General features: G+C 38.7%; 1 protein-coding gene across 2 annotated transcripts in view; it reads right to left on the bottom strand.

Annotated features, from left to right (window-relative positions):
• The window catches only part of ACVR2A (activin A receptor type 2A), an 87144-nt gene extending 60435 nt beyond the window's left edge, over positions 1-26709 (bottom strand). For both annotated transcript variants that reach the window (XM_050752197.1, XM_050752196.1), the window contains exon 1: positions 26014-26709. In XM_050752197.1, the coding sequence (XP_050608154.1) occupies positions 26014-26068 (55 nt within the window). In that variant the 5' untranslated portion in view covers positions 26069-26709. The remainder of the gene's footprint in view (positions 1-26013) is intronic.
• Between the last annotated feature and the right edge of the window lie 228 nt (positions 26710-26937).

The raw sequence follows: 26937 nt of genomic DNA on the forward strand, positions 1-26937 counted from the left end.
ATTTGGAAAGTATAAAAAGAAGTATATAAAGAAGGAAGAGGGTACTCAGGGAAAAGAATGGCACATATGCAGAAAGCAGTCTGTACTGAGAAGTAATGAAAAAGGAAACTCATTAAAAGGGAAGAAGGAAAAATGGGGTCGTCTTCACGATATAGTCAGTGGATTAAACAGGAGAATGAAATGAGATAAATCAGGGTAAACAGTTCTGGCAACTAAAAGACTCACGACAATTATCTATGATATTCAGAGTTACTGCATACTGACTTTATAGGTTACCAAGCCTGAAGACGTAAGGGTTAACGCATAGATCTCCAATATTTAGTGCCAACTCCATACTGGGCAGCCCACAGGGTACTAGACAGGCCAAAGAATTGTACGAAATGTGACATCTGCTCTCAAGACTCAAACACTCTAACAAGAAAAATCAGAAGTGGCATGTTAAATTCAGCATTCTGGCAAGGTATACTTCACCCAAAGACTAAATCAGAAAAGGGCAGATACACAGAGTTATTTCAGATTGAAAGTAGCATTTTTTATTAAATTAATAACAAGTAAAGATGACCAAGTAGAATATTAAAGAGAGGAAAAAATAGGCCAATACTTAATATAATGTTATGCTAATCACAATGACTAATAGGCATTTATGGTATAGAAGGTTTTCTTATACGTCAGACATTTTTCACTCTACTAATTTTTTTCTTTTGCTTTAGAGAATATACCACATTAAGACCCTCTCACACACCTGACAACACCTTCACATCCCCCACATACCTCATATCCCCCCTCCTTATACATCCTCCCATATACCCCGAACACCTGCCTATACTCCTTCATACAGCCCCAAACACCTTTCCAACTCTTTTACTGTGACATTCAAGGACCTACATAAATAACCTAGCAATAATTTACCCTCCCAACCCAGTTCTAAACCCTACACTGCAAACATACTGTTCTCACTGTCCCACCCTATCTTAGTCCATGCCCTTTCCCTTGCCTTCCCCGCAACTTCTTACCCCCCACCACAACCACTTTTCCAGCTATATAGATTTTAACTCATCTTTCAAGGATCACTGAAGTCCCATTTCCTTCATGAAGCTTTCCAGCCTACTTTGCCTCTTGATTTTTCTTTGTCCTGGATTTCTTAGTTACTCAGCTGGTATTCATCTGGTTTCTCATGCAATTTTGCATTTAAATATAAACTATATTGTAACATTTACTGTTGATTTATATATAGAATTCTCCCTTCAACTAGAGCATAAGCATAGGCCACAGCTTTCTGTTTTCTCCACAGCAACAAAATAAAAGGCACACTGCTTTTCAATGGCTGTTACCCTATATGTTATTCCCCTATTTAACCTAATCTTGTCTAACAGTTCCCCAAACACATTCAATCCCTGGATTTCCTTCCACAACTTCATGACACCACATTTAAACACACCCAAACACAATTGCGAGGGTCTTGCAATCATAAACTAGATATTGGCTTAAGGGAATAAGCAAACATCAAGGAAGAATAGTCAGTCTCCCTTGAGAATGATGCAAAATCAATTTCGACACTTTCACAAATAACCTGGAAAAGCATATGTATAGCAACACCTCCAGGTTTACCAGTTTCAACAAGCAATTCTGAACACCAAGTTACCAGCCAAAAGGAAACAAATGTAGAAAGGAAACAAATGTAGAAAGTTCTCTAAGGAATATGAAAGTAGAGTATTAGAATATTTTCTAATATTAAAGTAAAAAATAATGCAAGGTACATTATTAAATAATTATCTCTGAGAGAAATCTAGAAGTTGTCAAGGACTGCTTTTAAAGATATGAAAGAACAATGACAGAAAGTACTTATACCCAAAATGGGCAACATGCTATAATCTTTAGGAAGAGAACTGAAAAAACAAACACAAAACATCTTATCTTTAGGAAGGAAACTGAAAAAAAAATAAAGGCTGGGCATGGCGGCTCACATCTCTAATCCCAGCACTTTGAGGGACCAAGACAGGAGGACTGCTTGAGCCTAGGAGGTGGAGATCAGCCTGGGCAACATGGCAAGACCCCTATTTCTACAAAAAAATTTAAAAATTAGCCAGGTGTGGTGGCATGCCTGTGGTCCTAGCTTCTCAGGAGGCTGAGGTGAGAGGATCGCTTGGGCCTGGGAGGTGGAGGCTGTAGTAAGTCATGTTCCCATCACTGCACTCCAGCCTAGGCTACAGAAGGAGACCCTGTCTCAAAATAAATAAATGAAATTAAATATAACAGAAACCAAAATGACTAAAATCTTGGGGAAAAAAAAAAAAAAGATTATCCACATCAGATACTTACAGAAAATACAGAACCTTTCCTCAAAATTCAAGAGTTGGTGTTACTTTCTACGTTTTAACAATACACAAAGGTTGCCCATTGCTACAGTGGAAAAAAGGAAAGAAAAATCTTAAAACATGGCATCCCAGGCTCCATTTCATCTGTGCCCAACTTATTTTTCTAACGTTACGTGCCATTACATTTTCTACCTCTTCTCTCCTGTCCAAAAGGAGTATTCAGCATTATTTATAAATATCATCATCTTGACTGCCTCAAAGCTCTTGCGTATGCTAGCCACTCTGTATAGAATCCTCTTCCCCATCAAAGGGAACTTGGTGACATTCTATCATTCTTCCAAGGTCCAGTCAAATGCCACTACCTCCTTGTATAACTCTTTTCACATTTCAGTGAACATGAACTGAGCGCCAATTCCAACAGCATTGAGCCACTCATGGAGGATACAGAGATGAATGAGAAAAACTTGTTAAGTTCTTAACGTGGAGAGAGAGAAGTAGAGAAAGTATCAATAATGTAGAAAGTATAACAATCAGTAAATAAGTAAGGTGCTACAGGAACACAGAAAGCAGCACCTAACAACTTGCTAGGGAAGAGGTGAGATAGAGGTGTCCCACAGGAATTGCAGGAAGTACAAAATCAGTGGAGTGTAGAGGCACAAGGCACAAGGGTAGTAAAGATCAGAAGTTTTCTAGTGGTGTAAGATCAAAGTGGGAGGCAGTGAGTACCAGGAAATGAAGCTGGAAAAGAATAAACCCGGGGGCACTGCGTGTCATGTTAAAAAAACTTGACCTTCATCATTTGTAAGTGACAAGAAGTGAGTGAGGGGTTTTAAGAAGTTAACTGTCAGGGGCAGATCTGTACATTTTCATAGATCCCTTAGTTTCTGTAATCTCCACGGTTTCTAGCAAAGAGTGTGGAAGGGAAGTTTTCTGTTTCTCTGGTGCATTTTTGTTTGCTTTGTTTCTGGAGTAAGGGAGGAACAGGTCCACTTAAGAGTCCAGACACAAGTTGGTAAGGATGGAACTAACGCGTTGGTAACGGGAAGGAAGCAGGTATAGACTCAAGAAACACATGGAGAGTCAAATTGACAGAACTTAGTAATTGCTTGGATTTTGAAGAACCGTATGAAAAACACGTTGAAGATGGCAGCCAAGTTTCTGGCTCCAAATGGTTTCAATTTTAATTTTCCCCTTTCTGTAAGCTCTCTCCTGAACCCAACTCTCAAGCACAGAAACACCTCGACTCTGGCTTTCTTCCCCACCGCTTTATATCGCTTTATATCCCTTCTTAACCAACATTTCTTGAAAAGTAATAGACCACAGCTGAAACCACTTCCTCATCTACATTTCACTACTCGTCTCCTACAACATGGCTTTTGTCTCCACTACTTTACTGAAATGTTTCTTGGTAAACTTACAAATAATCTCCTAATTGACAAATCTAGTGGTGATTTTTCAGGCTCTACCTTATTAGATCTGACATTTTTTTAAATACTTTCTCCATCTAGATTTCTTACAATGAAACGATACTTGTTTTCCTTCTACCTTTCCGGACGCACCTTGGTCTTCTCTACAAGCTCTTCCTTAACTTCTCTCCCTGCTCTGAAAATGTATTCCCCAGAGTTAGATCTTTGGTCTCTTTTCATTCCCCATTCTGCCTAGTTGATTTCATGCTGTACATCTATTGGCTGAATACTCAAATCTCTCTGTCCAGCTTAGATCTACCTCTACTACTTATTTGATATTCCTATCAGAATGGACCATAAGTACTTTGAACTCAACTTGATTAAAAACCTAATTCATCTCTTCATTCTAAAGCATTAATGATAATAGAACTCTTCTGCTCAAAATGGCCCTTCCACAGTCTTTGGTATGAAGTTAACACTCCCTAGCAAATGCAGCCCCTCATGACCTGACCCCTACCCCACCTCTGCAGACTCATCCCCCCATCACTGCTCCATCCCCCATATATGCCTTAAGATGTCAGTGTCCTGAACTAATCTCTATTCCTCAAACACATAACAATTATTCATGTGCCTGTATAAATTGTTTCCTCTGCATTCGGCCATTCTTGGCTCCTTTAATCTCTTTCTTCTGAAAGTAGAGTCCCTGAACCACTGGGAGCCTCTGGAAATGTGGAACCTCAGGCCCCAGTCCAGACTTAACAAATCAAAATCTACATTTTAACAATATCTCCATGTGGTTCCTATGCATATTAAAGCTGGAGAAGCACTGCTTTAATCTATCATGATGACTACGGCAATATAAAACAGGTATCACTGAAAAGGACAAACCCAGCACACGCCACTTTCAGAGTCTTAGTCTAAATCATTCCCTTACATATACTGCTTTGAATGAGTAGTCATGTATTTCGTTTGTTATTAACTCCCCTGTTTTCTCAGTCACTTCTAACCCTCTGGCTTTAATGCTTGATACCATTTTGCTGGCCATGACATTGACTCCCCTGGGCCTACTGTCTAACTGTCCTTAGGCCTTGGAAAACTTGTCCATACTGAGCTGTCTCACCACCAGGGAGCAAACTCACCAGGCCTGACAGTGAAAACATAAAATACTCCTCCCTCTCTATTTACCTGGTGAACTCCTAATCATCCATCCTTCAAGATCACCTCAAGTGTCCTTGTAGGAAAAATTACCTGACCCCACTCCAAAAGCTTCTTCTGCTATCCCAAGGGACTGTAACATAGATACCAAGTGCTGCATAAATGCTAGTTTACTAATAATTCTCCTCCCAGTAGGCTATGAATCCTCTAGGGTAAAGACTGTGTCTTATGCATCTCTTCTCCCAGTTCTGACATATACTTAACGTTTCCTAGATGACTAATAAATAAGTTTGGAGCTCAGGAGGGGGACCGGAATCTGTAAGATAACTCTGGACATCTCCTACACTTAGATAAAAAGTGAAGATGAGATGCGATTACTTCAACAGGAAGGGTATGTAGAGCAAAATTCCATTAAGGATTAAACTCTGAGAAACAGCAACACAAAAAGGATGGGCAGAATGAATACTGAGGTGGCAAGGAGCTACAGAATTGGGAGTGTAATAGAACAAGAGAACTTTGAGAAAGAACAGGCAGACAATAGCGTCAAACTTACAGAAAAGTCAATTCATAATCAAATATAATAAGAATGCTTTAGATTGGACTACTAAAAAATCCTCAATCTTTGAGAGAATTATGTAACTTACTTTAGATTAACCATTAAAGAGGGAACAAAGATACAGATGTGGAGCCACATACAGAGGAACCATTTGAAGAAACTGGACAGTGAGAAGAAAAAGGAAGACTTTCATATCAATTTATTCAACAGTATTTATTGAGCACTGGACACCAGGACTGTGGTAAAAAAACATGAGGGCCATATCCCTATCCTCACGGTGCTTTTATTTCAGCAGCAATAAATTCAAAAAGAAACAAGGGCAAGAACTCAGACTAGGTGGAGTAGAATCTGAAATGCATCCCTCACCTAGTGAAATCCTAAAAGATAAGCCACGCCTCCCAAAAAAGAAAAAAAAAAAAGTCACTTGGTGTCAGATATCATTAATTTTAGTAATCAATGTGTCTCGTGTTTTTATATTGCATTTTTAGTTTCAGAATGTGTATTTTTAGAGCGTATGGTTTATCACTCCAAAGTGACTGTTTTCTTAGACAATTAAACACTTTACACTCTCTTTGTAAGCTCCATAGTACCTGGCACAATGAGAAGAACATACTAGGGTCCCCTTAATTGTTGGTTGATTTCAACAACTAAATGGATTATTAATTATAATGGAAATTATAACTAAATGGATTATGGCTATATTTGGTTTTCTATAAATTCAACCCCTTAAATTCAAATCAAGTCCCTAGGAATTTGTTACTTGTCTTCATTACTCCTTTGCCACCTTTTATTCATATTCCCTAGCCTAAAAAACACAGATAAGAAATCTCCCTTTCTTCCTATTCTCTTCATATCTCAGTTTCTGCAAGCTAGTCAATACTTTAAAAGTTACAGTAACAGGCCAGGCACGGTGGCTCACACCTGTAATCCCAGCACTTTGGGAGGCCAAGGTAGGCGGATCACCAGGTCAGGAGTTTCAGATCACCTTGGCCTAAAAAAATACAAAAAAATTAGCTGGGCGTTGTACAACACACGTGTAATCCCAGCTACTCAGGAGGCTGATGCAGGAGAATCGCTTGAATCTGGGAGGTGGAGGCTGCAGCGAGCCAAGATCACGCCACTGTACTCCAGCCTGGGCAACAGAGTAAGACTCCATCTCAAAACAAAATTAAAATGAAATAAAATAAAAATAAGTTACAGTAACAGAAAGTTGAGGTCCTTCAATTTGGAAAAACAAAGTATGCTCATCATTTAATCAATTTGTCTATAAAAATAATGTGAAGAGGGGAACCACAAATCCTAATGCTAGAACCATTCATACTTATCTAGCATGTTCTTCTTCACTCACCCTACATAGGAAATAGGCACCAATGAGCAATTAACGACCACTAACATTAACTTATGTTCTAAATATGAGTCAAAAGCAACATGGATTTGTTTTCTTCTACATAAGCAAATTTAAATTAATTCAACTTCTCTGAGTCAAGGTATAATCATTTTAAGAAGATGCATTTACTTTGAACATCTGATTCTCTAATTATTCAAGTGGTGATCAGAGCAAACGATTTCTGACCTAGTTCTGATTCTGGCTCACTATGTAACCAAAAGGAACAACTTCTGTTATTCAGTTTTTAAGCAGCTGTGGACAATTACAGCTGACCCTCAAACAACCCTCAAACATGGGTTTGAACTGTGTGAATCCACCTGTATGCAGACTTTCTTCTACCTCTGCCACACCTGAGATAGCAAGACTAATCTACTTCCACTTAATGAAGAGTAAAAATATTTTCTCTCCCTTATGATTTTTCTTAATAGCATTTTCTTTCCTTTAGCTTCCTTATTGTAAGAACACAATATAACACACAAAATAGTATGTATATGTATAATACATGTAACATACAAAACATGTGTTAATCAACTGTTTATGTTATCAGTAGGGCTTCCAGTCAATAACAGGGTATTATTAGGTAAATTCTGGTGGAGTCAAAAGTTATACCTGGATTTTCAACCTCACAGGAGTCAACACCCCCAATCCCCACGTTGTTCAAGGGTCAAGTGTACTTTCATTTCAGAGGTGGAGAAAGCTCTGCTGTATCAGCCACAGGAAACATAGTAGATCATCATTCCCCTAAATTTTATAAGTCAGCAGTTTTTACATCATAGGTTTCAAGGGGTGCTGGCAACAGTAGCTGCTGTTAGCATGAGCAGGATATAGAACCTTGGCAGAACAGGTTCAAAAAACATCACACAGTCCTGGAATTGGTAATTCATTATTTTAGCATAGTAGACTCCAAAGAATAGATTTAAGCCTTACAGACCTAAGTTGTGCTACTTAGTTACGTAGCCTTAGGCAAGTCACTGAGTCTCAGTTTCCTTATCTATAAAATGGGGATAACAATTATCTTGTAGGGCTAGTCAGGCACATTATCATGAAAACTTAATAGCACTTAGCACGGGGCATGCTATAAGTGGTGGTTAATAACAACAGTTTTAACAAATGGTAATCATTAGCAATACTATTGTTATACATAACAGTTGTGCTGTGACGTAACTCGCCAGTTCCAATTTTGTCCCAAGAAATGCAGCAATGTGAAAACAATGTAAAATTCTAGCACATGTGTAATGAGACTGATCTAGCAATGGACCACTAGAAAAACAATTTTTTTTTTTTTTTTGGAGACGGAGTCTCACTCTGTCACCCAGGCTAGAGTGCAGTGGCATGATCTCAGCTCACTGCAACCTCTGTCTCCTGGGTTCAAGCAACTGTCCTGCCTCAGCCTCCCCAGTAGCTGGGATTACAGGCATGCGCCACCACACCTGGCTAATTTTCGTATTTTTAGTAAAGACGGAGTTTCGCCCTGTTGGCCAGGCTGGTCTCAAACTCCTGACCTCAGGTGATCTGCCCGCCTCAGCCTCCCAAAGTGCTGGGATTACAGGCATGAGTCACGGCACCCTGCCCAGGAAAACAATTTTAAATGTTCTTAATCAAAAACAAAAGTGATTGAGTAAAGCACATCTGCAGCAATCAATGGCAGGATTTACCTACAAATTTACTTCAGGCAACAATTAACATATGTGGATTTACAGTTACAACATCAAGCTAACCAAGCAAGACTCCACTCCAAAAAAAAAAAAAAAATCTGCCCTAGAATTAAGAGCTCGCTTTGGTGCTTACTATTGCTATATTGCTACTTCTGGCTCCCCAGACTCTAAACATGGGTATCTGAAAGTGTGGTACAAAGATTATCTGCAAAGCAACCAACTCTATAAATCACTGCAAACACTAAGGGTGGGAGACAGTGGAAGAGGACTCTCTAAAAGCCAGAAAGCATTTTTTGCTACTACAAAAGAACACTGAACTTGAAAATCAGGGTTTTAGTTCTAGCTCCGCTGATTAGTGACTTCAGGCAAATTATATTATCTCAGGGTTTGAGCTAAAACAAAACATAGAACCTAGTTCAAACAGGCTCAAATAGGATCAACAGAAACAGACAGGAAATTACTTAAAAAACTATAAAACACAGAAACTATTTACCCAGAAATGTTAATATTCAGATGCTGAGAAAATAAAACAAGATACACTTTTAGAAATTTCAGTTACTCCCCTCACACAATCACACCGCTTTATCTTGCTCTCACTTTGGAAAGAAGGTTTTCAGGTGCTCTCATTCGGGAATACAGGCTGAATATGCCTTATCCAAAATGTTTGGGATCAGAAGTGTTTTGGATTTCAGATTTTTTTTTTTTTTGGATTTCAAAATATTGGTGGTATAGCAGTTGAGCATCCCAAATCTGAAAATCTGAAATCTGAAATGCTTCAATGAGCATTTCCTTTGAGCATCATGCTGTCACACAAAACATTCTGAATTTTGAAGAATTTCAAATTTTGGATGTTCAGATCTGGCATGCTCAATCTGTATACTACTGAATGACATGCTACTTTACACTTTTCTGAAAAGTTTCTCCCCAAAATCTTTACATAAAACAATACCAATAAATTACATAATTGAAAATATTAGTATCTTCCCTGAATACCAGATGATGTTCTAGAATTAATCAGTCAAATAAATATAAATATTATAAATAAAACAAACACTACTTGCACCCTAAACAAAACGGCATGGCCATCTACAAAGGTACAGTTTCTCACTAAATATACTGGAATGTCCTCAATATTATTAACACATTCACTACATTATAACTTTTTCATATTCAATAAATAGTTCAGACTAGACACTGGTGGGTAATACCAACCAGCATCAGCAACTAATATTTATTGAGTTATTTAGAATGCTACATGTGAGAAATCATTCAAAGCACTTTGCATATATCAACTCATTTATACTTCATAACAACTGTACAAAGTAGGTTACCCTTATTATCTCCATTTTCCAGATATGGACCAGGCATCTGGCTTCAATACTCTTAACCTAAGCTGAACACTAACTTTACACTGAAAAATCTGTAACAACTTAAGGTCACCTGGGAGTCTGACACATTAACAAGATATTATAATACAGAATGATAAGCAATACTGTAGGGGCGAGTGATGGGCTGAAAAATACTAAGTCTTCAGATACTACTACATAGTTAAAACTCATTCCCCATGAAACACTAATTTCCATTGTAAAAGCAAGAATCCCAACTCGGCCTGGGGAAGATGAACACATTCTGTAAGGGTCTCTCATCTTTCCGTTCAATTAACCTACCTGTCTGCTATGGTTCTGTTACTTTCCTAGTGAAGAACAGCCTTCCCATCAACCTTTTTATTCCCAAAACAATTCCAAATCAAGGTAGAGATCAAAATCAGCACAAATTAGTTTTTACCAAAAACTAAGAAAGAGATTTCTTAAAAGATCTGTATTATGATTTTTAAGTACTTAAAACGGGCAACTGACTCTGGACTAACCAAGTGTTGCTTAACACAGGCTTTCCCTTAATATAACTTTAAAAAGAACTACTTTCAATTAGCATATCAAAGCTACCAGTTTCCACAGCCAAGACTTCTGCTTGTAACACAATTAATAGCAGGCCCCGTTTTACCTACACCCACTTGTAAATTGCCACCTGGGAACAGCCAACCCATCTGGGTGGCCAGGTGGCCCTGCTACTTAGGTTTCCCTCCTCATTCCCCTTTCAGCTAAAGACATGATTATATTACCCTTCCTCACTAAACCTCATCCTCAATTCCGTGCTATTTCTAGCATGAGTTACGAGCCCAACTGGCGGTGAGGAATGAAGGAGCAGGGACAGTAGTACAGAGGGCAAAGAAGAAAATAAAGGTGAAATCCCTCCTTTCTTAGATACTAGGTCAACCTTTCTACTGAGTTCCTAACCACTCTCTTCACACCTTTCAGTGGCCCTGTCCTATTACTAAAGCCAATGCCTTGTCTCAAGAAATCAGTGAGCTGTGGCCAACTGGAATGATTTTTGTCCTCTGAAACACAAAGGAAGTCATACATAACTCCTTTCCCTACAAGGAAAACAACATGGTATAATGGAAGAAGAACATATTCTAAAATAAGGTGAGCTTCTGGTGAGTTTCTGTTTCAATCTCAGTTGTGAAACTTTTTATCTGTATGACCCTGTTTTCTCATCTGTAAAACAGTTAACCACCTCATAAGGTAACTGAGTACCAAAAACATACTGTAGCAAGAAATCAAGAGGCTGCCTTTACATTTTTCACGTGCCTCTCATGTGCAGTAAGGGAAAAAAACTCAGGATCAGTACCCCAAACCCTTGGAACACAGGCTCTCAAACTTTTCTGACCACACAGCGCCGTAAGAAATACATTTTTCATTGTGACCTGGTACATACACACAAACAATCACACACACAACTGAAGTTTCACAAAACAATACTATGCTATGTGTGATTCATTCTAACATTTTCTATTTTTTTTCTTTCTTTTTTGGTCTGTGGCGACCCTCTACACTGATTTTATAACCTTCCAATGGGTTGTAACCTGCAGTTTGAAAAGAAACTACTTTGCACTCTTCTCTCTCTCCACCTTTCTCCTCCCATGCCCTCCTCCCTAATCACACACAGAAAGCTCTTGTTAGTTTTGTTACCATTCCACCCTACAGGAGCCCCTAGAAGAGGATTTCCTAGGATGCAAACCCCAGCAGGTAGAAGAGAGATCAGGGAAGAAGGAAATTGTGAGAGTGCTGGGGAGAATACGTGCTATCTCTGGTCCAAGAAGGAATACTAAATCTATTTTCCCTCAGAGACAGTTATTCTTTTTTCTTTTTTTTTTTTTTGAGAGGGAGTCTCACACTTTCACCCAGGCTGGAGTGCAGCCATCTCGGCTCACTTCAAGCTCCGCCTCCCTAGTTCATGCCATTCTCCTGCCTCAGTCCCCCGAGTAGCTGGATTACAGGTGCCCGCCACCAAGCACAGCTAATTTTTTTGTATTTTTAGGAGAGATTGGGTTTCACTGTGTTAGCCAGGATGGTCTCAATCTCCTGACCTCATGATCCGCCCACCTCGGCCTCCCCAAGTGCTAGGATTACAGGCGTGAGCCACCGCACCCGGCGAGACAGAGTTATTCTTGGGGGTAAAATAAAGTTGTATTGCTAGATTAAAACACTGGAGGTAAAACAGGCTTGTGGATTAGTCTTCCTAGGAACTTAACCCACATATATAACAATAATTCTGTAAGAAAATGCTCCCACACAAAGTTTTTTAAACATATTTCTAAGTTGGGGGAGGGGTGCCACCTATACAATGTCCAAGAGATTGGCAAACTACAGCCCACAGGTCAAAATCCAGTCTGTATACAGCCCCTGAACAATGGTTTTTACATTTTTAAATGGCTGAAAAAAAAATCAAAAGAATAATACTCTGTGACATATGAAAATTATATGAAATTCAAATTTCAGTGCCCACAAATAAAGTTTTACTGGAACACAGTGACACTGGTTTATTTACATATTGTCTGACTGCTTTTGTGTTACAGCTGGCAGAGCTGAGAAACTGCAAAAGGGACTGCCGAAAATACTTACTATCTGGCCCTTTACAAAAAAGTCTGTGGACCCCCATTCTAAGTGCTCAAAAGCATTCAACGTTCATTGATAAATATTTGTTAAGCATCTATTATGTGCCAGGCATGGAGGAAACTACATTGTAAGTCTGATATGGCCCTTCTCATAAATATTAACAGAAGACAAGTAAAAAAAAGCTCAGAGGAATAAAAAGCAGTTGGTGTGTTGTAGGAACTACCAGAGGGCCAATATGGCAAAAGATAAGGATGCAAAGGGTCCATATTATACAGAGCCTTTAAGGTCACTGTAAGGAATAAACCCTCTAATATCTAATATTCGGTTGTTTATGGAATTAACCCCTTTATTTGCAGACAGCCTAAAGATAAATGTCGACCCATCAGGCATCACAAATTCTGAATTCGAAGTGCTGGTATAATTCCCTTCAATTCTTCCTATTACTCTCTACTCCTTGAAAAACATCACTGTATTAATTACAAATATTTGCCATAGCATTTCAAAGTTTTAAAGGCTGCATGTTCAGCAGAAAGTCAGAGAGAAGAAGAAAATTTTAAGTTGCACGTACGGCCACAAAAGCAAATGAGAGCCTGTCCTTCGCAGGGAGATGGGTGGAGCTGGAGGCCATTATGCTTAGCAAACTAACACAGAACAGAAAACCAAATACCACATGTTCTCACTTACAAGTGAAAGCTAAATGATGGGAACACATGGACAAGTAGAAGGGAACACTGGGGCCTATGGGAGGGAGGAGGGAGAGGATCAGGAAAAATAACTAATGGGTACTAGGCTTAATACCTGGGTGATAAAATAATCCATAAAACAAACCCCCATGACACAAGTTTACCGATGTAACAAACCTGTACATGTACTCCTGAACTTAAAATAATTTTTTTTTAAGTTGCATGTATATATTTTTATGTGAGTACACTTGGGCTTGTGTGTGTAGCCTTTGATCCTTACTCAAATCTTTGAGGTAGGTACTATAAAACAGAAACTAAGCTTATGGAATTTTCCCAAGTTCACATGATATCCCACACTGTGGTAGACAGGCACAACACCCAGGTTTTCTCCTGGCAGAATGTTTGCTCTTTCTACTATATCAACCCAAGAATTTGCATAATTAACTACTTGCATTGAATTTGAAGATAAAGCAAGTGTTAGGGTTTGGTTTTTGTTTTTTGTTTTTTTTTTTTAAAGAAAACCATTCTTGCCAACAAACAGCTACATATGTACCAACAATATGAGCTTTTATTTCTATTAACCAGCCCTAACTGACAAATACAACGTTTCAATGGTTCTATTATCTATAACAGAGTAGGCTCCTCTACTCTTCCGTGCTCTGGTTTAGTGAGCTGATTTCCTTCCATCATAGATGCAAGGCTATATATTAATTACAAAAATACTGTCTAATTGAGGACTGCTAAATATATGTTGCTAGACTAACTAGAAACTACAGTTCTTGATGTGGGGATATTCTAGGGCTACAGTAGTGAAAAATAAGATCGGTGGTAAAAAGTCAAAACTACTCTTCAATGATTCAAAAGGAAAATGAAGCATAACCACTCTTCTTCTCTGGCCCTAATCTTTTACTTTTACTCCATCCTTCAGAAGTGAGGATCAGCTTGAGAATTTTATTTCTTCCAAAGAATCATTCTGATAAAGGTAGTTACTGAAGAAAATAGTAACTGACAGTTTGTTAGGCCCTCCCAGCAGTAAAAGCTTGTGGTCAGCGGCTATTCAACCATTTTTCTGGCCATTCAGAAAGGTGTTTTATTCTACTTTGAATGCCCGCTAATCAAATTACTTTACTATTACCATATTCATCTTGTATATGTTATCTCGCAATTATTCATTATTCATCATCGTCCTCATTTACTCACTGACTTTTTGTTTCTCCTCATACAATTTTAGTGATTATTACAAGTTCACTCCAAGTCTTAGATTATATAAAATTAATTAGCAAATTGTATTTACTAATCCTAAAGTATGAAACTCCACTACCAAGTAAAAGAAAGGCCTAGCATCCAGTTCTTTTTCTAGAACTATTTTACTTAAGGTAATAATAAATAAAATGAACTATAGTATTTATAGGGTGAAACTGATCTTTGTAGAAGGTGGCTTATCAAAGATGGTTAGCTTTACCTGCTTCCAAAACGAAAAAATCCAAGTGAAACCAGATGGAAAGAGGCAGGCCCCATTACATTTTTTAAATTCAGTAAAGTTTAACATCTCTTCTGGTTTTACCTGTGTGTAATAATGCAGTTTTTCCTAGGCAAAGATGCTGCAGCTGAACTTATGCCATAAGAAAGAGCTTATTTCCCTGTGCCAAGCACCACCTCTCTACCAACAACAGGAAAGGCTTGAAATCTTTCCAGATAAAAACATTCAAGCTGAATACCTAGAGTTAGAGGCTGTAGCCCTGAGTAAAACTAATAGCCTAAAGTATTAAGTATTTATCCTTTCAGCCTTTATTGTAAGATCTTGATAACCTGAAAAGATATCAAATTTCTAAGAATTAAGATATAAAATACACAGAGTTTCTACTTCTGAATCTTCAGCCATACCAACAATATAGTATATGACATTTGAAACAATAAAGAGGTGGTAAGCTTATGAAAAAAAAGGCACCTGAAAAGGAGTAAAGTCAATCTCAGAGAGAAACAGGAATGTTTAAGTAAATAAGAATATAAATTAGCAAATGTACAAACTCTAAAGATAGAAATTTGTTACAAAAATTCAATAACCTCTAGTCTGTGTTTCATTATTTCTTTTTCTGAGAATTTGTATTCGAAGTTCACAAGAAGCCTATCCATTCACGGTTTTTTTTAAGCAATGACAAGCAGGAAAAAAAAATAAGATGACTAAAATAAGATACAAAAGGAAGACTGATGAGTGTACGCAAGCTTTACAATACAATCAGAGAATGTTCAAAGCTGGAAGGGATCCTGCAGAGTCTCTCTAGCTTACACTGAAGCAATAGGTTCCTAACTGGTCTCACCTCTTCACTCCTATACTCTTCCAATATGTTTTTCAGATAGCTGCCAAAGTGCTCTTAACACATAACCCAGATCTGCTCTTCCTTAAAACTCTTTGCTCCACGCTGCCCTTTGCATTTTATTCTAATTCCTTCCCCTGTTAGATCAAAGACCTGCATGATCCTGTCCCTATCTCTCCAGTCCCATCACTGCATTTACTGCTTCAGGCAGCTAGTTAAATATTTACAGAGCTTCACCTCTGTGCCAGAAACTGTGCCCTGCACTGTAAGTATTAAGAAAAAGTCACACCCTCCCCCACCCCCAGTAGAGCTTACACTCTAATATTGGAAAGGACAAATAATAGGCCAGGCGCGGTGGCTCACACCTGTAATCCCAGCACTTTGGGAGGCCAAGGAGGGCAGATCACTTGAGACAGGAGTTCGAGACCAGCCTGGCCAACATGGTTAAACCCCCTCTCTACCAAAAATACAAAAATTAGCCAGGCATGGTGGCGCACACCTATAGTCCCAGTTACTCGGGAGGCTGAGGCAGGAGAATCACTTGAACTGAAAGGTTGGGGTTGCAGTGAGCCGAGATCGCACTACTGCACTCCAGCCTGGCCGACAGAGTGAGACTCAGTCTCAAAAAAAAAAAAAAAAAAAAAAGAGAGAGAAATAGGTAGATAAAGTAAACAGATGTGATATGTGATAAGGCAAATAAAGAGTAATCCTCTCAGCACCCTGTTAGTTTCTGTCAGAGCACATATGACAATTTGTAATTATGTTATTCATTTGACTACTTACTTTATGACTATAAGCTCCAGAAAGGCATAATCATATCTGTCTTCATATTTAATGCTGTATCCCAAGCACTTACCATGGTGTCTAGCGTGTAGTTCAATATTGATTTGTTAAGTGAATGAATACCTATTTCACCCTCTTTAATTTAAGGATGAGTAAAGTGAAATCTTAATGGCTGTCAAAGGTCAAAGAAGAGTCAGTAGGAAAGTAGGAATCTGAATGACAGACTCTTAAGTTTTAGTCCAAAATATTATACCACATTCAAAATATTGATCTCAAAGAATAGTCATTGAAAAGCTTTGTGTTTTCAAAGCTTAAAGTAGCCGGTACCTAAAAACAGACTTGAGAATCTTTCAAAACTTTACTTCTACTGAAAAGTTCTAAAACACTTAAAAAGTTTAAGAGAAGTTGCCCAAGAAAAAAGATGTTTTAAATTCCCACTAATAAATAGAGATGATTTACTCCATTGTTTCTTTTTAATGCATGCTAAAACAATGAGACCTTAAAGACCTCTTTGTAAGGAACCATGATATTTGAATATTCTAGATATTTATTGGCAGCTATCTGGCTCTCTATAATGATATGTTCTTTGGCTGTATCCTTCAGTCAGAGTATTATTGCACATTAACTGATAAGTAACCTGCAAATGTAAATGTCCCCCAAGAACCAAATCTATCTTTTTAATGTTTTACATACCATATCCTTTTATATGGGACTTAAAGATAGATTAAAAACTAATATGTAAGATCTATTCTGGACCAGCTACTGTGTTATGTGGCGTATCAATTCATTTAATACATCTTGGTTTACAAATTTTAAAAGTTAATCTCAGATTTTTAGAAATATGCCAAGATCTCATAACTTGTCCATGCCCCTTCCTCTTGAAATAATGCCTTGGAGCAAGCTTGATATATCACATACAGTTATGAAGATGTGAAGAACAGTAGACTTTTCCTTTAAAATAAAAATTTTAAAGTTAATAATCATAACTAGGAAAACTACTCCCTCTAAGCTTTATAAATAGGCTTACTTTTATTACAATATGTAAAGACTTGATTCATTTTTTAAATCTTTTGAAAGGCAACCCCTCCCCACATGTGTAGCCAGTGCTTCTAATGTAGTAACTATCTTCTTGCTTTACATTTATTTTCTTTAGCAATATTAGGGAATAAAGTGATTCCCAGTGTGACTACAGCCAACCAAAGAAAAAAACTAGTCCAAAAGAATGGTCACTGAAAAGTTTAGGTTTCAAGCACGAATACCGTATACCAAGTTCAGAAAAGTATCTAAATCTACTTCTTTAGAACAGTATATTTTACTGTAGGGTCTCATACAGATTTCAAAGAATATAATCTGGAAGACCAGTATGAGTAATTACTGAAATCTGACCATCATTTAAACATAAACAACATACTGAGCCACTAATGCTTAGAATTCTTTAACTAGACATCACAATGAAGACATATCCATCATACAGCCTACCCTTTTAAGAGAGTATTACATGCTATCATGTTTTATTATGTACTCTTGTTTTTCCAAATATATGTCTTTATTTTTTTCATGCTTGTCATCTAAAACTATATCTGCCTGTAAACTTTTTTAGTTATGAAGGCACTTTCAATTTTCCTCTGGTTCATTACTTCTTTACCAATTTCATTTAGTAGTGCTACCATCCTACCTTAGTCTTCGAGTTGCTTTTCAGTCCTATATTCACATATGGGGTATTTGGGACATACATCAGGATATGTATCATTCACTCTTACCTCCTCAGTTTTAATTAGTTTTCATCTGAATTTAAGAGTTAATCCCCTGAGATTGTCCTACTTCATCAAGCAATTATGAACTCTCTTCATCACACAAATCTCTTCCTCAGATTTAGTCAAAATTTCTCCATCCCACCTTGCCTTCATCCATGGTCAAGTTTACTCTCAAATGCCTGTTGTGTTCCTGATGCTATTTTATGTCTTTTCCTTCATATTAAGATTAATATCCTTCCTAATCTTCTGCTAAGACATTTTTTCCAGTATTAAGTCCAGCAAGTCTTTCCTAAATTAAAAAATACCAGCTCCCCAAAATTACAATCTAATTTTGTTTCAGTGCCCTCGTGTTTATTCGACTAGTCCAAAAAAGAGAAGAGCTTAGTCAGGGAAGAGCCACGCTGTCCCTAGAGACCAGTTTTCCCTATATTCTCTAAATAGGCATACATTCTCTATTGTAGATTAATTAATGACCATATTTTTCAGTGCATATATTTTTCATTGCACACATTTATGTAGGTAGCTTCCTTATCCACTAAAAGAGTATTGAATACAGAAAATAAGGATTGTTGAACCAGGTCACTGGTTTTAGGGATTTACAATCCATTAGTGGGTCAATGAATCAATTAATGGGTCATGTTCAATGATTTTTAAATGAAATATAATATAAAAATACATGAGTGTCCTGTACATAGTTAAGAGTACACAGTTCATGAAACTTTCATTTCTGATGCACACACACACATATACACACACCCCTACTACTACATGGGAACTAAGTCATAATGCAATATGTAATTCTTATTGTGGATTATAATCAAAAAAGTATGAAAGCCATGGAACACGAAGATACCTAAGATCCCCTCTAAATCTATATAATTCAAATTATAATTTTAATTATTTTTAAAAATTTAAATTTGAACATAACTTAAAGATATCAAAACAACCAGCAAAATCTTTTCTTGTTTTTTGTGGTTTTTTTTGTTTTTTTTTGAGACGGAGTCTCGCTCTGTCGCCCAGGCTGGAGTGCAGTGGCGCGATCTCGGCTCACTGCAAGCTCCGCCTCCTGGGTTTACACCATTCTCCTGCCTCAGCCTCCTGAGTAGCTGGGACTACAGGCGCCCGCCACCGCGCCCGGCTAATTTTTTGTATTTTTAGTAGAGACGGGGTTTCACCGTGGTCTCGATCTCCTGACCTTGTGATCCGCCCGCCTCGGCCTCCCAAAGTGCTGGGATTACCGGCATGAGCCACCGCGCCCGGCAAAATCTTTTCTTAATGTCACCACTGAACTCTAACCTTAAAATTATAGAATCATAAAGTTTTCAGAGTAGGGAAAAAAATCAGGGGTTATCTAATCCAAGTTCACCACTTCAATACATTAAGAGGGTAACTGTGGCTGAGAGAAGTGAAATAATTTCATCTCATTCATTTAATAAACATTTGCTGAGCACCTATTGTGTACCAGGTTCTAGAAATGGGTGTATGGATAAAGGAAAGATGTCTTCAAAGAGTAGAAACAGGAAAGTAAACATTTGCACAGTCTAAAGTGGAAATAGGCAAGTAAACATTTGTAATAATTACTGAAATCAAGGTCATTTACAAGGTGTTAGACGAACAGAAAGCAACTAACTCAATCTGGGTTGGGTGACAGAGAAAATGTTTCTAAGGAGGTGATACTTCTCAGTCTTAAAACCAAAAAGGGAAGAGGAAGAGTAACATATACGAAGGCACCATACTGACATATAATAAAGGATGACACATTTAAGAAACTGCAAGTCAAGTCTGTATGGATGGAATATAGTATAGTACTCATCCCGAGGAGAAGCTGCAGCAGAATACCTAGCATTTAATATTCAAACCACTCTCTGAGGTAGGCACTATTAACATCCCCCCATTGTGTAGATGAGAAAACTAAGACACACAAAGGTGAAGTAACTTGACCAAGGCTAGGTTATGAAACCAAGGTTTAAACCAATTAAGTCTACATCCAGAGTCTATACTCTTAACCAATACCAAGAGGTTAAAAAAATAGGCAGGAACCAAATGATGAAGGATTTTTTTATGACATTCTAAGACTTTAGATTCTATGATAAAGGTGACCCACAGTCAGCGAAAGGTTTTAAGCAAAGGTGACATATTCAGATTTATTTTTTAATAAGATCACTCCAGCAGCTATGCAGATGGACTATAAAGAAAAGGAAGTAGTGATAGGGAACTGGTGAATCTTAGTTAGAAAAGTGCTACAATAATCAAGTAGGAGAAAATGATAGATAAGCTAGATACTGGCAGTGCTGACACCAGAGCTCAAGTCTACCAACCTCTATGACCACATTCTTGACCACTATCCATATGAACTTTCCAATTTTTTCCTTTAGGCCCACCACTCTAACAGTTCAAAAAATCCAACCTCAGAGACAAAAACATATTTCCCTTAAGTCTCTTTATTAAAACAAAGCCTGACCTCTAGATGCACTGGGTATACAAAAGTGACTAAAAAGAAATCTAGGTGGAGAATGACAGAAAGTCAACTGCTATCTACAGTAGTTTTCTTACCTTCTTGATTTCTCCTCCTCCTCCTCCTTCCTCTATACACTATTCCTGGAATTTTCATGTTCAATAGTCAATTTGAAATCAATGTTCTGTCTAGACATGACTATTTTACAATCTAACAGAATTAAATCTACCACAGAGGAAGTCTAATGTGGTCCTATCAGCAGCAATAAATATACTCTTGGGTCCAGTCAAATGTTGGCTTAAACAGAAATGATGAATGAATAATAATATGAGTGAAACTTTTTCTTAAGCAGCAAAGAGTTAAGGAAAACCTGAATATTAAAAAAGAGAATCAGAGCAATCTAAAGTTCAAGCCATTTGATTCCAAGAGAGTAACACTACCCCCAAGGGGGTGTGTGAGGTAGTCCAGAAACCAGCAAATGAAAGAAAGTGGAAAAGACTATCTGGTCAATTCTCAAGCATTCTAAATTCAATCCGTTTTCATTAAAACCATGGGTAAGCCCTCTTGAGCCACCCATGATGCTAAGCAACGACTGGGTTCCACAGGCAAGCAGTATAGGGAAGTACAGAAGGGTCAGGGGAAGAAAAGGGAGTAGACAAAGAAGAGAGGAAAATGGAAAGGGAACAATGATGAAAGGGAATGGAAAAAACAAGGAGTTACAGAGCAGTGAGCAAAAAGTTAAGGCATACCAGTGACCCTAGTATCAAATGTTGCCAAGCTTACCTATAATATGAGACAATATGGCAACTGGCAACATAACAGACCATGAAAAGACAAATTGTAATCACGGACTTATGAGATATCAAAGATGAGAAAATCAGAGTAACACTTTAAAAAGTCAAAATGCAACAAAATAGAGTCTCAGAATCTAAATAAACAATTTAGAGATTACTAAAATCTCATTCGGTTTAGTTGCGCTTCACTTCTTAAGAACAGTGAGTCTGGTGGACCCAAAAGGTGAAAATGTCAGTATCAGTGAAGGGTATGGTGAGGTGTGTTACAGAGACACTGGGGTGAGGCTCATCTGGACACCATTTGCGGGAATTACTTCAGAATTTTCCTCTCTATGGTATAATGCTGCTTAATTTGCTAAGTGTTTCACTGTAATTCTTATCTTGGTTGGCTGGGTTAACTTCCTTAAAACCAGAGTTCAAAACAAGGTAAGCATTTTATTAATTATGGTCAAGATTTAACCTTAATAAGGGAAAGGATCTGCAATAGATCATAAAATATTACTTACTGTATCGTAAATTAGTCTAACGGTAACCAAAACCCAGCTAATGATTCTCAAGGTAATTATGTAATTAAGAGATTAGGTTAAAAGTTTCTTGAAATTAAAGTTAGCTAGACAAAGGAAATATCTTTTTTAAAAAAACAGAATTTCTACCTAGAAACTATTCAGGGAACATGTAATAGTGAACATATTTCAGGCAACACGTTAAACACATACGAATATCACCATAAGGCAACCAATGATGTCAGTAAGAATAAAGTAAAGGCAAATATCCTTAAAGATCATATCATGGCAAAGAAAATCCTGAATCTAAAGCAAATATACTAAACTTGACACCTTAAGCAATCATTCATCATGTCCAGGAACATGCAATCTTCATGAGCACTCTATCAAAATCGGTGATAGGAGAGTTTATCCATAAGTCATCAGAATATTTTTATTATAGTATAATAGGATGAAAGAATGTGCTTATCTATAGTCTGTTTCTCTAATTTAATAATATTCTAATTTAAAAGATAATGAAAAGATTAAAAACTTTCAATACAAGGTCCCCTGGAGATCACCAATACCATGTACTTGTAAAATTTAGATTACTAACTTTAGGGGGAAGACAGCAGAGCCCTTTTACTAATAAACTAATGCTTTTAAAATTTAAGAGTTTAGAACTGAGTTTTTCCTTTTTTAAAAATTTGTATTTTAGGTTCGGGGGTACAAGTGAAGGTCTATTACATAGGTAAACTCGTATTATAGGGGTTTGCTGTGCAGATTACTTCATCACCCAGGTATTAAGCTCAGTACCCAATAGTTATCTCTTCTGCTCATCTCCCTCCTCCTACCCTCCATCCTTGAGTAGACTCCAGTGTCTGCTGTTCTGTTCTTTGTTTTCATGTTTTCTCATTATTTTGCTCCTACTTATAAGTGAGAACATGTAGTATTTGGTTTTCTTACAACAGGGTTTTTTGACCTCTACACTAGTGACATACTGAGCCAGATAACTCTTTGTTGTGGAAGGCTGCACCGTGCATTGTAGGACAATTAGAAGCATCCCTGCCCTCTACCCAACTAGATGCCAGTAGCACACCCCGCCCCCTGTTGTGACAACCAAAAATGTTTCCAAATGTCCCATGGATGGGGATTTGGAGAAGTAGGGAGGGGGAATCACCCCAGCTTGAGAACTATTGGCTTAGATCATAAATAGGAAAAAAAAAAATACAAAATGAATGGAGGGAGAATTTTGTTTCATTTTGTTTCTGGTCTCCATGCTTCAACATACTATATTTGAATTTGACCACAGACAGTATTTATAAGAGATTCTGCCTTTTAGAAAACAAAATATTTAACATCCATCACTTGTTAGTCAAAGTTCAAGAGAATCCCAAAAGATTCTCTGTACTGTCAACTCCCCCTCCAACCACACATACATTCACACATACACAGTACTGCCTAGCTGAACTGAAGAAAACATAATTACCATATTTCCATTTCCTATTTCATCAAATACACTGACCATACTGCTCCAGCTCCCACAAAATCCAAAGGAATTCTCAACTTACTTCAATGCAACTCAAATACCACAATAGCTGCATAACTGTAGATATGATAAATCTAAGTACTAAGGCAAGTATTAAAGTCATTCTCATACTTTAACAAACTGTGGGGAAAGATACAAATTAACCACAATGGCTATAAAAAGAAAACTAAGATTTGTGTTTTGAAACAGAATCTGAGGAAGTATGAGAGGAATGAAAAAATTCAAAATCAAAGATAATCTGAAGGCACTCCAGGATAGGGGCAAAATTTGAAATGTTTCCCCTGGAATGAGAGAGGAGCAAATTATACACTTGGCCATATCCAACAGGAATAGTCTGCATAATCAGTCTCCACAATACATACCATGGGATGGAAACTGAAAAATCAGAGTCCACGAAATAGTAAACATTCCTTCTAAATACCTGGAACAAAACTGTTCCTTACTACTGTTTCCCACTTTGATTAAAAAAAAAAAATCAAGTATCTAGAAATGAAAAACTGACAACCTGAGAATTTTTAAAATTATCATAAAAACAGTCACCTCCTGCTTCCAACAGGTCAGATTACATATTTTGTAGAAAAATCAATTAGTTGGAGAAACACAATAATCCTTTTTTAGAGTGCATCTGATCCATAACAAAAGCCTTTTAAAAATCAGACATTTTAAGTACTCAAAATCTTCATGTATAAATATGGATTAAGGTCTTTATGATTATTTCAATTATCTTCAACAGAATCACATATTTTAGTTCAACTGGGAATGTTCATCTTAAAGAGCCTATGCAACAACATAGTATTAGTTTAATGTAAGTGGAATATCTATATGCCCTATAGCAACAAAATCACTTTATTTCAAAATTACAGCTATTAACCTCCTGGCCCACTGAAAATAATTCTGGCCCAATGAAAATAATCCCACGAGAAACTAATGCTCAATTATTTTTACTACCAAACCAAGCAGAGGAAGCTGTAAGATCTGTAGCGACAGCCTGCTTTTCAAGAAGTAATACCTTGAGACTGCTCAAGAATAACCTCCTTCATCAATTAGTGTGACTCAGGTGGGTTTGGGAGGGAATAAGGTCCACAATTCCTTGGTCAGTGGCCATGATGCCCCTCCTCAAGGGCAAGAGATCAGAACAAGGGATTTGAACAAGAAGAGTTCACCAGCCACAACATATAGAAGCAGAGAAAAAAAAGAGTACTACTGGAAAGATAAAAACTACATGGTTAAGTCATGTCACAAAAGCAAGAGGTTTAGTGTTATCAAGGCCTTCATTCATTTCAGACACACCATTGTTTAGCTTCCTTCCCAAACCGTGCACAAAAAGAACTGTCAGCCTGCCTTAAGCATGTTCCTTCTTCCATTTAAACAGACATGATTCTTTTGGTTAATCTCTGGCAATGATCGCCATTTCACAACACATTCAGCCCACCCGGAACTGATCAATACCACTACAGACATAAGACTAGACTTTATCCATTTATTAACCACAAGGAAATGTACCATTCAGCAAAATTCTATACATTACAAAAGATTCTATTTAAAGGGGGGTGGGGAAGACGGACACAAACACACACACACAAACACACACACACACACCCCACAGAGGTACACAAAGAAGACTACCACCCTTTAATTTTCCTGTGGCAAACGAGATAAAGACATGGCCATGAAACCTGTCAATTCGCCACCCCCCCCCCCCAAGAGTCCCCTGTAATTCTATGCCACAAGCTCGTAACTGAATATTAAATTTTACGATAAATAAATCCAATGAGACTTATTTAAAATGTTTCATCTATTGAACTAACTCTCTCGTTATGTACATCTGCACACCTTTGAGCTAGATGTTGTATTCATTTATAGAATTTCAAATACAAAAGACTAGATAGTTTTTCCAACCACTGGTTGCAACCATAGAACGTCCTCACAAAATCAAAATTTCCAATATAAAATGGCCAGTTTATTCCCCCAACCTTGAGCTAAAACCTATTTTATGAGTCCACTATATTTAACAAAATCAATTTCATATGGGTTCTTCTAAACCGAACACAATGCTTCAATACAAAGCGGTTAAAGTAAGTATTCCGTAGGTAAGCAAAATCTATGCCCCAAAAGAGCATACAAATGGTGGTTGAACGCCAGCACATTACCAACACCAAGCGGCATACCTCTTCTGCACTGGGTTATAGTTAACACTCCAACAACCACTACAACTATTTTTAACACTGCTGGACACTGAAGTTGAAGAAAACGTGAGGGGAGACCCAGATTAAATTGCTGTTAGGATGTATTGTTTCTCACAGCCAAAATTAAGCAGCAACTGGCCTGATCTATGTCGTGATATTCACCGGTGAAGCACTAATTAAACGATGACAAAAAGCAACCCTTGTTTTGGAGGAGCCCACACTAAATACTCCTTTCAGATCTCAACCTTTGCATAAATTGTCACTTGTGGTATTTGCGGCTTAATTGCAACCCAACCAGCGCTGTCATCCAGTGTTATGGCTACAAAACATGACTTTCTCACTTCCACAACAACACAGCACTCACTCCTATCAGCTCGCCGACCCAACTCAAAAGGAGAAAAATGCATGGAGGTTTGCAGATCACAATCAGACCTGGGAGGGGGGTGGCAGCCGAGGGGCGCAGGGAGTGGGCAACCTCCCCAGGCTTCACTGGACTCTCCGACCCGACACCAGCCGCGGCCCCCAGCAGCGGCCGCCGCGGCCGCAGGAGCAGCCCCGCCGCGCCGCGCTCGCTGCACCTACCTGAAGAACAGGAGATAAGAAAGACGGCAAACGCCAACTTTGCAGCAGCTCCCATTTTCCCGAGGCGCCGGGGAATCCGGAGGAAGTTCTCGCTAGATATCCAGTTCCCTGGGTCTTCCTCGGAGACAAACCTCCTGGTGTAAAATCAACCGTCATAGAACATATTCGGAAGCCCAGACCAAAAATAAAAAAATTAAAAAATTTTTTTTTTAAAAACGTTCACCGGGTTTGTTTAAAAAAAAAAAGAAAAAAGAGCACAACGATAAAAAATAAAATGCACCACGGGGGAAAAACCGCCACACACACGCACAACACACAAAACCAAACAACGAAAAGCCAACAACAACAAAAGCGGGTTTAAATCACTGTCAAAATCACTGTCAGCTCCGCTCGCCTCTCCCGTCTCTGGGAACAAAACGCCAGGCTGAGGCGACGAGGAGGCGGCGGCGGCGGCGGCGTCCGCAGCCGCCCGGACAGTCTGGGAACCGACTGGGTCCGACGTCCGGACCGACCTTCAACCCGGACACCTAAAGTCCGAGGACCACTGGCGGCCGAGCTCGCGACGGTAGCGGCGAGGCGGCTGCGGCGCGGGGAAGGAGCGGCGGGCGGCAGCGGCGGCGGCGGTGCAGGCGGCGGCCAAGTTCTGGTCCAGGCTCTGGCTCCGGCTCCGGGCTCCGGGCTCGGCCGCGTTTTCGGTCTCCTGGCCTCCGCCGGGCTCCGCCCCCCAAACTTCCGGTTCCGGCCCGAAGCTGGAAGCCAGGCGCAGCGGAGGAACGCTCGGCGGCGGCGGCGGCGGCGGCGGCGGCAGCGGCGGCGGCGGCCGGGCGCAGCGCGCGTGCCGGGCCGGGAGCGCGAGGAGATTGTCGGGGAAGCGAGGCGGGAGAGGGGGAGGGGTAAGAGAGCGAGGGCGGGGCCGAGTGGAGG

This window comes from Macaca thibetana, chromosome 12 (assembly GCF_024542745.1).
Source record: "Macaca thibetana thibetana isolate TM-01 chromosome 12, ASM2454274v1, whole genome shotgun sequence".
NCBI classification, from domain to species: Eukaryota; Metazoa; Chordata; class Mammalia; order Primates; family Cercopithecidae; genus Macaca; species Macaca thibetana.